Source organism: Euwallacea fornicatus, chromosome 7 (assembly GCF_040115645.1).
Source record: "Euwallacea fornicatus isolate EFF26 chromosome 7, ASM4011564v1, whole genome shotgun sequence".
Classification (NCBI taxonomy): Eukaryota; Metazoa; Arthropoda; class Insecta; order Coleoptera; family Curculionidae; genus Euwallacea; species Euwallacea fornicatus.
In genome coordinates this window covers 5,201,195-5,214,744 of record NC_089547.1, presented here as the reverse complement: position 1 = coordinate 5,214,744, position 13,550 = coordinate 5,201,195, and the positions used below count along the sequence as shown (strand labels likewise).

Here is a 13,550-nt window from a genome sequence, read left to right as displayed (position 1 = left end):
TTTTACTTCCGTTTTAGGTTGGTGTTCTCAGTTGTTTTTGGGAAACACCAAAATCTTTCGAAGGTGAATCATTGATTATGTAAATGCTCGTTGGTTTTGTCGTGCAAAGCAGCGATGTCGAGGTATGTGCGGTTTTTTTCATCGGCGGCCTGAATCGATGCGTAACTTCCGCGGGAAACAGGTGTTATTCAATTTAAATGAGGATTTAATCTTGTCGACTGCTTTCGTGCGTTTTTGAAGCACTTCCGTCGAAATAAAACGCCACATTATTAACAATACTCACCATTATCTTGCGCAGCGGCTGTTTTTAAATTAAAAAAAAAAAAATTATTGTTGAAAAGTTTAATTTCGAAAATCCTACATGCTTGTGGGAGAAAACCACATTGCGAGCACCCCGCGGTGTCCCGAGAGGACAATTTTCGGTCACCCTTATGTCAAGAAAGAACGAAGGCCACTTGTTTTTGCCTTTGTGACGAAATGAGAAATGCGACAACATCGCACCTACGCAACGCTCTTAGCCATTTTGTTCCTATATTTATTTATTACTTTATTTGTATGACGAGGCCTCGCCCCTTGACGGTGGTCTTCTGAAACAAGTTCGATTTAAATTCACGTCGATCATAAGCAATTTTTTCTCCGATTTATGGCATTACTAGTTAATTATAATTTGAAAATCAACTGTGTCGAGGCACACGGTGCAACGCGAATATGGGATAGACGTTGTCACGAATGTCAAAGAAGCCACGTTGTTGTTGGTTTCAGTATCTTGGTTTAATTGGTAATTTCCTTCAAACTTGTTGATTCAAAACCCACATAGGGCTTCTGGAGGATCATCTGTTGCGTGTTGTTTACGATTAGTCGTCTTTGACACATCCGACTTCCAAATTTATTCTCTTTAAACCGCATTTTATACAATTCGGTAAACCCCAATTTCCAATTTATTTTTGTAACTTTATCAGACGGTCATAAATCCCAGACGAATTAGATAAAAAACAAACAGTATCAAGATCTCAAATATTCGTGCATTTAACAACAGCGCAAAAACCAAAAAAATAGTTCAATTAATTTGCAGCTTTGAGGGCCCAAAATGGACAAGCTGAAAAGGGTGTTGAGTGGGAACGATACCCCTGATGAGGAGAGCGGAATCATGTCACAAGTTAGTATTACTGTAGTTCTATACAACACATATCAACTCCTCCCAAAACAACTGTAGTTAAACGACGCCTCTACCCTAAGCTGGTCAACCAGAATCAAAGCGTTCATTGCCTGTTTCATTATTGGCATCCTCCTGTCTTTACTAGGCTCCTTTGCCCTATTCTTTAGCAGGGGCTTAAAAATATTTGCAGTCTTCTACACTTTAGGTTTGTGCAGCATAAAGCGCCTTAACAACTTCGTTAAAAAAAAATCATTGCATCAGGTAATATTGTTTCCCTGCTAAGTACGTGCTTCCTCATGGGGCCCTGGAACCAGATACAGAAAATGTTTCATTCCACCAGAGCTATTGCAACCTGCTTGGTTCTTGGGAGTATTATTATGACCTTGTTAGCAGCATTGCTGGTATGTTACGAAGGTCAAGACATCAAGAAGGTTAATGAGTCTTTTTGTTTAGTGGCACAATGCAGGGCTAGCACTCTTATTCATTATAATGCAGTCACTGTCGATGACGTGGTACTCACTTTCTTATATTCCATACGCAAGGGATGCCGTAAAGAAGACTGTATCTACATGCATTGGTTGAGCTGACCGATTCGAGTAATTATCTGGGATTGATTTAGACAATAATGTGGGAGGTTTTGAAGTTGGAGTTGTAATCCCAATATGTATTTTATGTATGTACTTATTTAATGTATAACGTTGTGCACGATGAAGAGTTGCAAGTCATAATTCTGTGGTCATTCACATATTACGAGGGATAAAACCAGAGAGAAGGTTAAGATAAATTTCAGTAGTATATGCCTCCTCAATCTGAGTTTGACCCAGACTATCTTCAAGTATTTCAATCTCTCAGCACAAGATAACCAATTTTTAAAATAGGAGCATGTTGTTTACTTTTACAGGAGCATTTACAAGCAAAATATTTTTGTAATGATATTAAAATGAATTTGTATCTGTCAATTAATTAAAATTCAGGGTCCAAAATCAAATATTTTTAAGGCTTAGTGCATGTATGAATGGACTGATACTCTTCAAAGACTGTAAACTTACAAATCGATGATTGGAATAAATGTTACAGTATTTTTTTTAGCAATTTTCAAGTTCCCTTCATTAATAATAGAATAGCTCTATTAAGGTAGTGTGGCGGGCCGAAAGCCTCAATATACGTATCTTCCAATATCATTTTTTTGCTTCAACTGCGTCCACTATTGGAGTTTTACGCCGACTAGTCAAAGTTCCGAGTGTACTCAACATTTGGCCAGATATATTTATTGTTTTTTTGAGGTCTTGGGCGACTGGCATCGATACACTATCAGTCTAAGTATTTTTAATAGTATACAAAAATCAACATATATTTTCAAAAAATATAGATGCTCATTCTAGTTAAAACAACTTATGACTCATTGGAATAAAATTTCTTATTTACAGGGTCCTAATACGTAAATTCTCTTAATTTTTTGGTAGCAAAATACTATTGAAGACTGTACGTCTCAACACGAAATTACATATCTTCTGAAATCAGTAGTTCCTCCACGCCCATCCGTCCTAAATGCTTCCACATCCTGTACCTGGCCAAATCCTTCCTGGTCACCATACCTATCACCTCATTAGTGTCGTTCACTATTGGTAAATGCCTTAAGCCTAAACCTCTAAACAATCTAAACATCCTTTGCAGCGATGTAGACTGAAAGAAACCAGGAATCACTATAGGAATTTATACATAGAAAAATTCACCTACATGCAGTACTGTATAGGGAGAGGGATTCATAAAAGGCCGCAGGTCTATCGAAAAGGTTTTCTCTATCTCAGTGATGGTTAATTGCTACAATTGAGAATTTTTTTATCAGGAAATCTGAGATTGCAAATGACTTCACCTCTATGCTGGGATACCTGGGATATTGGTCCCTGAACAAACCACCCCCGATTTCATCCCAAATATCACAGGTTTCATTGAAGAGCTTCTTTTGCAAGATGACTATTAATTGAGAACGCAGTATTACGCCTCTAATTCTCCCATAAATGGTCACCTCGTTCTAAGAATTTGTCGTTAAAAACCTCAAATCGTTACATGTCACGGGACAATACAAACTTCGTCGGATAAGGGAGGATCTACCACCGGGAAGCCGTTATAAGAGGTCAATTTGAGCAGCTCCACTATATGACCCACGTTTTCCACGCATTTTAACGTAACCACTGGATGGGACATCACTTCACTAGCATAAATGTTGTTGACAACCGGTGGCGGCTCCCAAGGGAGCAAAGGAACTCCGGCTAGTTGAATTAGGGTATCATAAATACCCTAAAAATGCACTGTTAAGCGCGAGAAACATTGGCAAAATCATCATACTTCATTGAAATAATCTCCAGTCCATTTCGCTGCTATAACAGTAATAATCAGTGGCAAAGCGAAGGTAATATTCCCAGTACATTCCATTAAAATCACAGTCAAACTTATGGTCATCCTAACAACTCCTCCCAGTTGAGCAGCAGCTCCAATTAGGGCATATTTCCCAGGATGGACAATCACCTGCAACTCGTTTCCCGAGGGCTCTGGACGAAGCGGAACAATTACTTACTGCGTCTGGAAAAATGTAGAACATCCCAATGGAGAATAGTCGTCCCCACGCTGCCCCGGTAAGTAAAGTGGGGATAAATAAGCCGTTGGAAGAGGCCAATCCGAAGGTCCAGACGGCAAGAAAAAAGTAGACAACCACGAAGGAAGCAAGGGATAATGCGTTGTGGGTGTTGGGTGGGTCGTGGAACAGTGAACGCACAGAGGCTTCGGGAGTTTGGAACCATATAGAAGCTAAAACGTTGTATTGGCCATCGGTGCAGTATAGCTAAAAAGGAATTTTCAATGGGTTCATAAAGAAAAATATCTTTTGCAACAATCGAATCTTTGCCTAGGTTGGCGGCCATATTAATTTATCAGGCGCCGGTTTTTTTGGAATTCTTCGAGCAGCAGTCTGTCTCACTTCCACCCATGGCAGAGCATGGGAACAGGAAAAAAAGTGGTACTCCGGCCTGCAAGTCAAACATGCGTCATGGATTCTTGACAACCAATCACAATTGAGGGTCCTTTAAATTTTGTCTTAAAACGTGGGCTCTGTGTCAAGATTACCCCTAATTGAAGTTTTAAACGCTTAAATAACTTAAAAACGGTGATTATAATGAACAAACTTGAAGCGCAAGATCTTTTCGCTGAAGATGAACGCTTGGAGCAAATGTTTCACGAGAAAATGGCTCTGCGCGAACGTATTTTCATGTTAAAATGCGAGATCGAGGCAGCGGAGCGACGGTCACAAGCCCATAGGGCTGAAATTGAGAAAACAGACTCCATGATATTCAGTGCGTCGGCTGACGTCCGGGTGCTGGAAAGGCAGGTGGAAGAACTAACTAAGGACACGCGAAAAAGACTTGAAAAAGTACTTAAGAAGGAGGAGAAATTTAAGTGCCTCAGAGTAGGTATAGATGATTGAAAGCTGCTGTTTAACACTTATCTTTCTTAGAATGTGGCACAAAACCAATTAAGGGAAATTATTCAAAAGGGGAAAGATTGCTTAAAAATTCAAAGTACTGAAGAAGGTAAATTACACTTCCACGATGGTCAAACTCAGGAGGAAACTGAACAGCAGCAAAAACGAGTGTGGGCTTTGCAGGGCGAAATTGAGGCCTTAGAAAGTATCCTTGAATATCAGACTAAAAAACTAGAAGAAGTAAGATACCTGAAGCAACTAATGGCGGAAACCTTCCCTGAGCCAGAATTTCCAAAACACTAATAAAACTGTTAGATAAATGTCGAGATAATAAATTACTATTCACCTGCGTTGGATATTTCGTTGGGTCCTGTCCTCGAGGCCGACAATCATCAATTGAAACCATCATTAAAAATCCCACTGTCGCTGTTACTGCTGCCACTATACAAGATTCGATAACTCTCATCCATCGACGCCTTATATATCTAAAACATCAAAACTCATCACGGGCACATCAAATAATCGTTCCAATGCACCTCATTCGAAAAACGGTTATTTTATAATTTATGTGATTCCACAAGGCTCCGAGCAAGCCTCCAATTGAGCCCATAATAATAAAGAAAGGAATTTCAAACATTCTATAGGTAAAGGATTCAAATTCGCCCAAATTAAATAGACCTGGATAGGACAAATTGCCCGGCACTCCGTGGTATGCTGATAAAATTAAATTGAGCGTAAATGTTGATACAATAGAAGCAAAGAAGGTCTTCCATGTGAGGCTTTGGTTCCAGAAACTAGTACCCTCTTCCAAAGAAAATAAAACGCCCCCTGTAAACCTTCATATAAAACGATATTCCTCAAACCGATTTTGACATTATAATCTCACCTACAGGAGCGCCGAAAGCGGCAGCAACTCCTGCAGCAGCCCCCCCTGAAACGAAATCTCGTTTCTCATGATCTTCACGGAAATATTTAAAAATTCCAAAGTCCTTCTTGAAAGTGGTGCTTTTGCCTTGAGATATTCCTGCAGCTATAACTGCCCCACTGTGTATCATCGGACCTTCCTATCCAATATATTAATTCCCATTTCACCTTCAAATATATATAAACTAACCTTTCCTCCTGCCAACCCCCCAACCACTGAACAAATAACTCCAATACTTTTCACAAAAAGTGTCTTGAAGCGAACTACTCGAGGTATGTTAACCCCATTCAAGTAGCACTTGACTTGTGGAATTCCACTACCTGCTGCTATAGGCTCTACATAAGCCACCAGAATTGAACCTATTAATACTGGTGTGGCATTGAATAAGATCCAATAAAAGTATGGTATATAGAGTGATCCTTGGGTGACATATTTATCGACATCTGTACAAAAGTCTTGTTACAGAGTAATTTTGTCATGTTGATGGGAGAGACTACCTGAGCTTAATTTGGCGTATTTAATTTCGCTTAATTCCTCAATGGAAATGTCTATAATACAGGCTAATAAGCCGGTACACATGCCAATCAACAGGAAGACAAACCATCTGGCAATGTTTTTTTGTACTAATAATTTAAAGCCCTTTTTACGCTCTTCCTCCAGCAAGAGATAGTTCTCACAAGGGTCATAATCTAAACTCTTTGTATCAGATTAATGGTTATGAAGGCTTTCTGTAGGTCTTGGTCATCATACCTCATACTTAGCTGATAAAATATTGAGAGAACCTATATCGATCTTTTCCTTGCTAATTTCCACTCTTCGTCTAACAGACTGAAGTAAGTGGAGCTCCTCATTGCTGAAGACTTGTGTGATAATTGTGTCGGTGTCTGCAGATTCAATGAAGTTACCGGTGGCCGAAGGGACGTTCTGAAAAGAATTATTTAATGTAATACACCTACAATATAAATGTAAATATTTAATTTAAAAAAATTGTGTTTTTTGATAAGTAAAATTCTAAGTTGGCAAATAACAAAGGCTGACGTCTTACACGCATATAAAAATTCCCTCTAAATGATTAGTGTGTGGGGGACTTTAACGATACATGCTCATTACATACCCTGAATCGTGTAGGCCTTATTATCTCCCCATTCTCCCCATATTCCCTTGAGTAAATCGAATTGATACTGTCTTGCATCTTATTCCTAATACAATAAAACCCATGAAAATCTCCTTTTTTGGGGAGTAACCCTGAGTGTGACGAATTGAATCTGCCCCCTTTTCAGGTACTATTAGATATGTATTTTCATATGACACATAATGAGTAATAATTTTCTTTATTTATTGAACCATTCTAGGGATGGAATAATTTGAAATAAGAATTTTTATACTGATAACTTGCAAGAATTAATCATTAATATTAAAATAATAACAAATTTAAGGTTAATTTATCGTCATTCATGACATGAGCAGTACTGACCTCATATTTTGCTTCCTTTACTAATTTACCAAACAAACCGAGATGCAGCTATGTTCTGCGATTGTAGCACCATCTGGTGGTACTAATAAAACTACCCTGACAGTGAAATATTTATTTTCGCATCGCATTATTTGTTTTAATCCTGACTCTGATTCATAATAATAATAATCGTTAATATTAAGAATCAATTCGTTCGGTTTTTCTTTATCAGGATTTAAATACGAATTGATCATGCCGACGTTAACGCAACAAATCCCCAATTTCAACGTTAAAGTAAGCTTGCGCCTTCCTGAAAACTCCGGAAATTTAATTTATATGTAACGTTTCAGATCGTATTTCTAGCTCACTTTATATTCATTTCCCTTAGTTGCATGGGCTTCTGGGCTAGCAACGCTTATTTGTTCTACAACTGTATATTAATATTCCTCCTTTTATGGAGCATTTTCCATGGACAGGTCCAAGAACCTCTGCAATTGGTAATCTTGACTCTTCCGATAAATCTTCATGTTCACCAGTTAATTTACAGGCAATAGTAGTGAACGGAGTATCTATCCTCCTGGACATCTTATTGCTAATCATGAATTTTCCCTCATATAATAGTGGTAAGCACTTCAGTGTAGTAGCCATGGTCAAGTAAATGATACAATTTCAGGTGCAGCAGCCAAGTTTTCAGCTGCAATGGCTATTTTACATTTACTTGTCAGGCCCTTTTCTACTTTCGTTTTAATCAAAAATTTGGAAGAAAGAGGTGGGGCTCCAGGTTAGTTTCATCAAAAAGGTCTTTTAAATGTAGTCATGTTTGATGTGTTTTGAAGCAAATATTCCTAATATGTTTACTGGGACTAGAACTGAGTCATATGAGGACATTGATAGAACTTCTGTGCCTCAAAGCTCAGCTCAGAGTGGAGGATATAATTTTGCTACTGCTCAACCAATATAATTGGCGGAGATAACTCGATTATGAATATTTGAAATTTAAGAAATTAATGATTTATGTATCATGTGTAATAGAATTTATTACTTACATAGGTGATAGCGGTAAGCAAGATTTTATTATTAATTTATGATGATGTTGGTTCCATACTCACTTTATTTTCCTGTAAATGTGTAATTAAATCTTATGATCTGTGTACATACAAAATAGTTATGTAATAATGTAATTGTTTTTTTTACCGTTATTGAAAGGGCCACGCAATAAAACTACCTTCTTCCTTAAAAATTTTTAATGGTTAAAACAGTAGAACAAAGAACTAACTAAACCTATAATAGTCCTGCTAAAATAATCAATTTTGTCGTTTAATTCTCAGTCATGTAAGAAATCTAGCTAAATAGTTGACTAGAATAATTGGGGTTACCCACCATACTCTGTTGTGGAGCTCTTAAACTTATTGGCCAGTAGTATCCTCTCTTTTTCCGTCTCAACCTGTTGATCTCCGATTTCAAAAAAGCGCTGGACGACACACTGAGGCCCGAGCAGCTCCTCGTTATAGTCTACTCGAGCCACTTTTCGCCGCAGACGTCTCCACTCCCTGTACTTGGTGTTGTAAAAAATATATTTGTCCACACTAGACAGTTTTGAATAAACGTGTATCAAACCCCGATAATCGTACTCTAATCCGGAGTATGCGGGGCCAAAGAGCCTGATGTTGATTTCAATAGACCGTAAATACAGCTCTTCAGCTGCTGAGTATTTCTTCATGTGGTAGTTGTAGAGAGAGGCCAAATGGCCTACGCTGAGACCCACTTCATAGTCGTGTAACCCCAGGATATCTTCTTTGATTTTTATCGCCTTTTGGTGCATCTGTTCTGCTTTGTCAAATTGCTTCATGCTCTGGTACAACCTATTATAGAAGAATTTACTAAGAAAAATGTCTGAAAAGAGTTTAGAAATATACCGTCCTAAATTTCCATAATGCTTGGCAGTTTGGACGTTGGCTTCGCCGAAGGTTTCCTGGCTCAGTTTCAAGGCACTTAAGTGTAATTCTTCAGCAGTGGTCAGAAGCTGCTTCTGTTCACTTTCGGACGACACGCTACATAATCTTAAAGGTAAAAAAGAAACGGTTTTCTAGAAAAAACTTACTTATAATCCAGAGCCATTTCTTCAAGTATCAACGCTTTAACACGCTTGGCTGATGCCAGTAGAATATGATCAGGTGGTAGCACCTCCTTCATCATTAGTATTGATGTTTCAGCATGGCACCTGTAAATTTAAATGCAATTGCCACGAATGAAACTCATTCTTATAAGCACAAACATGCCTTACCTTGCCAACTGAAAATTCCCTGAATTATACTCATTCACATACAAGGAATAAGCAAGATCCTCATGAGCCAAAGCTATCTGAATGTTACGAGTCTCAAAGATAAACAACTTATGGTCCAGAGCTAACTGGTAAGCTTCCACACTTTCAACAACAGCATCAGAATTTAGCAAGTAAAATGCATAATCCATTAACAGGTCTGAGAAAATTGGATGATGACGTTTTATGTCCATTTGTACTCCCAAGTTCATGGCCTGTTTTATCAAGAGACCTGCCTGAGCAAATTTGCGTTTCATCACACAAGATTTAGAGGTTTGTCTGAGGATGTCCAATACAGTCCTGTTGGTTAGTCCTTGAGGAAGAAGGGTGAAGGCCTTTAAAGCCCAGCGATAAGACTGCATTAATGAAAACCATGAGAATAACACTGAATTAATTAAGGCAAAATGATGTACCTCGTCAAAATTGCTTTGGACAAAGAAGTATGTAGAGAGGGTGCAATAGCAGTTGGCAAACACTGAGGTCAATGTTGTGTTTCTCTCTAAGAACTTCATTATTTCAATAAAGCAAAGATATGTTTCTCTGGCTCTCATGAAATTGCAGTGCAGAGACTCGGCAAGTAATTTCCTGTAAGTGCCGATGTAATTCCCTAAACCTTTTCAACGAACCGACTCACAATCTATCACACTCCATTAGCTTCAATTGCACATCAAGACACAGATGTTTGTTCATCAACAGGGTTTTTGCCCTGTCAAGAAATTGAACACTGTAATCATACCATCCTCCTTCATTTAGGAAGCTCCCCATTCTCATCCCCACGTCAATCAGATCCAAGTTGCTTTCGCCGACAATGAGCTGAGTATAGCTGTCAAACAAGGCTTTTGAGACAATTTCGCCATGCTCGTAATTTAGCACTGCTTGATAGCAGGTGATAAGACAGTGTCTTTTTTTTCTTGTGCGGAGCAGTTTGTAGAAGATCAGCATGTTGCCAAAGTCTTGCCTGAGTAGATATAATCGGTTGTTGTAGTAAAGCTGAAAGTATACATGGGGCTCAGATATCTCCGTGTTCAAGCCAGTTCCGTTTGTCTGCTTACCGTTTCGTAGAAGTCCAGCAGGGCGCAATTGGGCAGCAATAGGAGGTCTTCCCTCTGGAACCACCACCTTTTTGACTGATACTGCTTGGCAGCTGCATTTATGCATAAATCGTACAATTTGTTTGGGGAATAATTTATTGCACCGCACATATTCTCCATTGGTTCGCTTAAGAAAAAATTTACATTGAATCAGCTATTTCGTGCAAGGGAAAACCTTGAATAAAGAGAGCGAACTCCGTTCCGCAAACACAATGATAAATAGAACCATCCCAATCCTCAATATTCTCATTAAAAAACTGCTCATAAATCATTAGAGCCTGAGGAATCAACTGATAAATGTCATTCACAAAATGAAGCATAATGTCATTAAGCTACGACACGCTCCAAGGATGATCTGTCTCGGTCACAGTCGTAACCGGAGACTTGAAGAACTGCAACGGAAAATCAACGAGCATTTCGAAATTACATTGACACTGACACATACGTCAGTTCAATTTGTAACTGTAAACAAACCGCAAATGCGATATGTATCAATTTATTTAAAATTACATATAAGTTTTAACAAAACGAACAATTTAAAACTATATAAAATTACGTGACAAAAACCTTCCTATTTCTAGTTTAACTTCGGCTCTGGCAGTTTTATTAATTCCTTCATTTAAACCGCGGTTTAACATATGTGTAAACCTGACGTGGCCTAACAACTTGCATGCTACTCTCCATTATTACCATTAAAAAATGGAGCGAAGAAACCGAAAAAATGACTCAGACACGGCGTTTCTTCTGGAGAATGGACAGTCGCTCTCAGCTCCTCGCACCAGAAGTGACATCAAAGGGGACAAATGGAATATTTTACTGCTGCTGTTTCTTTACACTCTTCAAGGCATTCCTCTAGGGCTCAGCGCCGCAATCCCTATGATTTTGCAAAATCGAGGGGTCAGCTACAAGCAGCAGGTACTCCGCAATCGCGGAGTTCATGAAAATGTGCTAAAACCAATAAAATTTTAGGCAGAATTTAGCTTTGTGACGTGGCCTTTTAGTTTAAAGCTCCTGTGGGCCCCGCTAGTGGACGCAATATTTTCGCGCCGAATAGGCCGCAGGAAGACGTGGCTTATTCCCACTCAGTATCTGATAGGCATTTTCATGTTAATTCTCTCTGGCCACGTGGAGCAGTGGCTAGGGGATCAGCATCGTCTACCAAACATTGGAATTTTAACCGTGCTGTTCTTTGGGTTAAATTTCCTAGCTGCCACCCAAGATATCACGGTAGATGGCTGGGCTTTGACCATGCTAAAAAAGCACAATGTGGCCCACGCAAGCACTTGCAACAGCGTGGGTCAATCAGCAGGTTACTTCCTAAGCTATGTGGTGTTTATGGCTTTGGAATCTCCAAGTTTCTGCAACAGTTACCTTAGGAGTGAGCCTCAGGAAGTAGGTGAGATGTTCCCAAGTGAAATTTTTGGACTGTCAATTAGCACATAATTTTTTAAGGTATTGTAACGCTATCCAGTTTTTTCTTCTTTTGGGGGGCATTTTTTGTAATTTCCACCACAGTAGTAGGATTAATCAAGAAGGAGGTAGAACCTCATGATCCAGAGCATGTGATGATGCCTGAGAAAGATGTCAAAACTGCCTATTTGTGTCTTAAAGACATTTTGGCCCTACCTGCAGTTCAAAGTTTGGTTCTCATTCTTTTGACTTGCAAGGTAAGCACTTGAAAAGGAAATAAAAGTCATAGCTAAAATGCTCTATTGTAGATAGGATTTTCTGCCACTGATAGTGTAATGACTTTAAAACTAGTGGAGGCAGGTATCCCCAAAGAAAAACTAGGACTCATAGCCATTCCTCTCATACCAGTACAGTTGTTACTGCCTCTCATTCTATCGAGATATACAGTGGGCCCTAAACCTCTTGACATATATATAAAGGCAATGCCCTACAGGTTAATATTTGGCCTAGTAGCTGCAGGTCTGGTGTGGATTACTCCTCATTTAGTGCCTGATGCATCACTGGGTCTTCCAGTGTCATATGTGGGCCTGCTGCTTGTTTGTTATGGCTTGCATCAGGTGATTTTTGGATTTAATTTCTTATCTGATGTTATCTTTGTTTTTTTATTAGGTTTGTGTCTACTCAATGTATGTTTCAATAATGGCATTTTTTGCCAAAGTAAGTGATTCTTCAGTGGGTGGTACTTACATGACGCTGCTCAACACTGTGACCAACCTGGGGGGCAATTTGCCCTCTATGTTAGCTCTATATTTTGTCGACCCCTTGACGTGGAAGGAGTGCCAAGGTGGGCAAAACAATATGGGGAACTTATGTGAAAATCTGCTGCAGAAAGAGGTACAAAAACCAATGAACTATGGAGGGTTTGTTTAATGGAGGTTTTAGAGCTGCCTAACAAACGGAGGTCACTGTGTAACTCAAGTCGATGGATACTACATTGAGACATTTCTATGTACAGTCATTGGGTTCCTGTGGCTGTTATGGGGCATGCAAAAAGTCAGGTCGATTCAGAACCTGGAGGAGTCAGCTTGGAAGCTGAGGCAAAGCAAGAGGGCAGTGAGGTTGAGGTAGTGAAGTATTGCAGGAAAAGGACTAGAAGTTTGACTTGATTCTTAATTTTAAAACTGGCCTGTGGGTTTTGAGGTATTGTTGTAAATAAGTAAGAGAATTAGAGATTTATCTTGTTTAATTAGGCCTTCTGGTAAGGTTTTTAATGTGAATTGAAAGATGAATTCTGTTTCCTGAGAAATTTTTTTGTTCAAATTTGGATTGTGATCTCTTAGATAAGTTTTCACACTTTTCAGTATTGTGTATTTGAGAAGGTTTGAGTGGATTTTGATAGATGTATCTGGAGAGGAAATTACTAAAGACTTTCGAAGAAATAGTTATGTCATTCCAGGATTGTACCATTTTTTTAAAATCAAGTGGCATTTTTAACAATAATAGGCATTGTGGAGAAATGTATTTTGTTGCTTTGTTTATGTTTTCAAATATAGTTTTTCCAAAGTTATTTTATTTTTTTATTTACATTTTCACATCCTCGGAGAACCAAACTTTCTCGCCTGGGCCAAAAATAGCCCTTTAACCTCGCATGCACGAGTGGCTGCCAATTTCAAGAAAATGTGCTTGGGTAATGGGGCCGGAGAGGGAAAAAAATACATAT

The 13,550-nt window shown here is 38.8% G+C and overlaps 6 protein-coding genes across 8 annotated transcripts; 4 read left to right on the top strand and 2 right to left on the bottom strand.

Annotated features, from left to right (window-relative positions):
- Positions 1–760: 760 nt before the first annotated feature.
- On the top strand, positions 761–2,248 carry LOC136340162 (vesicle transport protein SFT2A). The gene is made up of 4 exons (XM_066283990.1): positions 761–1,156; positions 1,214–1,361; positions 1,418–1,557; positions 1,610–2,248. Exons 1-4 carry the CDS (start codon positions 1,088–1,090, stop codon positions 1,736–1,738), a joined length of 486 nt encoding a protein of 161 aa, XP_066140087.1. The 5' UTR covers positions 761–1,087; the 3' UTR covers positions 1,739–2,248.
- Positions 2,249–2,465: 217 nt separating this feature from the next.
- On the bottom strand, positions 2,466–6,978 carry ClC-b (chloride channel protein 7). Its single transcript, XM_066283967.1, has 13 exons — positions 6,671–6,978; positions 6,307–6,480; positions 6,054–6,252; positions 5,746–5,999; positions 5,518–5,695; positions 5,168–5,459; positions 4,978–5,116; positions 3,732–3,995; positions 3,503–3,682; positions 3,245–3,454; positions 3,030–3,188; positions 2,894–2,977; positions 2,466–2,839 (listed from the first exon to the last, which is right to left on the bottom strand). Exons 1-13 carry the CDS (start codon positions 6,746–6,748, stop codon positions 2,657–2,659), a joined length of 2,394 nt encoding a protein of 797 aa, XP_066140064.1. The 5' UTR covers positions 6,749–6,978; the 3' UTR covers positions 2,466–2,656.
- LOC136340160 (golgin subfamily A member 6-like protein 26) lies at positions 4,064–4,982 on the top strand. Its single transcript, XM_066283986.1, has 2 exons — positions 4,064–4,616; positions 4,665–4,982. The coding sequence occupies exons 1-2, from the start codon at positions 4,326–4,328 to the stop codon at positions 4,932–4,934; spliced, it is 561 nt and encodes a 186-aa protein (XP_066140083.1). The 5' UTR covers positions 4,064–4,325; the 3' UTR covers positions 4,935–4,982.
- Positions 6,979–7,126: 148 nt separating the features above from the next.
- LOC136340161 (type-1 angiotensin II receptor-associated protein) lies at positions 7,127–8,185 on the top strand. Of its 3 annotated transcripts, none has more exons than XM_066283989.1 (5): positions 7,127–7,303; positions 7,360–7,506; positions 7,557–7,632; positions 7,689–7,790; positions 7,846–8,185. In XM_066283989.1, the coding sequence occupies exons 1-5, from the start codon at positions 7,262–7,264 to the stop codon at positions 7,968–7,970; spliced, it is 492 nt and encodes a 163-aa protein (XP_066140086.1). In that variant the 5' UTR covers positions 7,127–7,261; the 3' UTR covers positions 7,971–8,185. The 3 variants fall into 3 exon arrangements, with proteins under 3 accessions (XP_066140086.1, XP_066140085.1, XP_066140084.1); XM_066283988.1 differs by having other exon boundaries at positions 7,128–7,303; positions 7,557–7,629; positions 7,683–7,790; XM_066283987.1 differs by having other exon boundaries at positions 7,129–7,303; positions 7,683–7,790.
- Positions 8,186–8,235: 50 nt separating this feature from the next.
- Pat1 (Protein interacting with APP tail-1) lies at positions 8,236–10,715 on the bottom strand. The gene is made up of 7 exons (XM_066283977.1): positions 10,382–10,715; positions 9,964–10,319; positions 9,743–9,914; positions 9,294–9,685; positions 9,111–9,230; positions 8,926–9,060; positions 8,236–8,871 (listed from the first exon to the last, which is right to left on the bottom strand). The coding sequence occupies exons 1-7, from the start codon at positions 10,538–10,540 to the stop codon at positions 8,382–8,384; spliced, it is 1,824 nt and encodes a 607-aa protein (XP_066140074.1). The 5' UTR covers positions 10,541–10,715; the 3' UTR covers positions 8,236–8,381.
- Positions 10,716–10,859: 144 nt separating this feature from the next.
- LOC136340155 (acetyl-coenzyme A transporter 1) lies at positions 10,860–13,397 on the top strand. The gene is made up of 6 exons (XM_066283979.1): positions 10,860–11,335; positions 11,390–11,816; positions 11,873–12,087; positions 12,139–12,447; positions 12,500–12,724; positions 12,773–13,397. Exons 1-6 carry the CDS (start codon positions 11,120–11,122, stop codon positions 12,956–12,958), a joined length of 1,578 nt encoding a protein of 525 aa, XP_066140076.1. The 5' UTR covers positions 10,860–11,119; the 3' UTR covers positions 12,959–13,397.
- Positions 13,398–13,550: the final 153 nt, after the last annotated feature.

Coding starts and splice junctions, on each gene's coding strand:
- Pat1 (XM_066283977.1), bottom strand. CDS start 10,540: ATGGAGAATATGTGCGGTGCAATAAATTATTCCCCAAACAAATTGTAC. Junction 10,320..10,381: donor TGCTGGACTTCTACGAAACG/GTAAGCAGACAA, acceptor GTATACTTTCAG/CTTTACTACAACAACCGATT. Junction 9,686..9,742: donor TCCAAAGCAATTTTGACGAG/GTACATCATTTT, acceptor TCATTAATGCAG/TCTTATCGCTGGGCTTTAAA.
- LOC136340155 (XM_066283979.1), top strand. CDS start 11,120: ATGGAGCGAAGAAACCGAAAAAATGACTCAGACACGGCGTTTCTTCTG. Junction 12,088..12,138: donor TCATTCTTTTGACTTGCAAG/GTAAGCACTTGA, acceptor GCTCTATTGTAG/ATAGGATTTTCTGCCACTGA. Junction 12,725..12,772: donor AAAATCTGCTGCAGAAAGAG/GTACAAAAACCA, acceptor TGGAGGTTTTAG/AGCTGCCTAACAAACGGAGG.
- ClC-b (XM_066283967.1), bottom strand. CDS start 6,748: ATGCAAGACAGTATCAATTCGATTTACTCAAGGGAATATGGGGAGAAT. Junction 5,460..5,517: donor CGCTTTCGGCGCTCCTGTAG/GTGAGATTATAA, acceptor GAAGGTTTACAG/GGGGCGTTTTATTTTCTTTG. Junction 3,996..4,977: donor CAACGAAATATCCAACGCAG/GTGAATAGTAAT, acceptor ATTCCTTTTTAG/CTATACTGCACCGATGGCCA.
- LOC136340162 (XM_066283990.1), top strand. CDS start 1,088: ATGGACAAGCTGAAAAGGGTGTTGAGTGGGAACGATACCCCTGATGAG. Junction 1,157..1,213: donor AGAGCGGAATCATGTCACAA/GTTAGTATTACT, acceptor AAACAACTGTAG/TTAAACGACGCCTCTACCCT. Junction 1,558..1,609: donor CCTTGTTAGCAGCATTGCTG/GTATGTTACGAA, acceptor CTTTTTGTTTAG/TGGCACAATGCAGGGCTAGC.
- LOC136340160 (XM_066283986.1), top strand. CDS start 4,326: ATGAACAAACTTGAAGCGCAAGATCTTTTCGCTGAAGATGAACGCTTG. Junction 4,617..4,664: donor AGAAATTTAAGTGCCTCAGA/GTAGGTATAGAT, acceptor TATCTTTCTTAG/AATGTGGCACAAAACCAATT.
- LOC136340161 (XM_066283987.1), top strand. CDS start 7,262: ATGCCGACGTTAACGCAACAAATCCCCAATTTCAACGTTAAA. Junction 7,633..7,682: donor TTTTCCCTCATATAATAGTG/GTAAGCACTTCA, acceptor ATACAATTTCAG/GTGCAGCAGCCAAGTTTTCA. Junction 7,791..7,845: donor AGAAAGAGGTGGGGCTCCAG/GTTAGTTTCATC, acceptor TGTGTTTTGAAG/CAAATATTCCTAATATGTTT.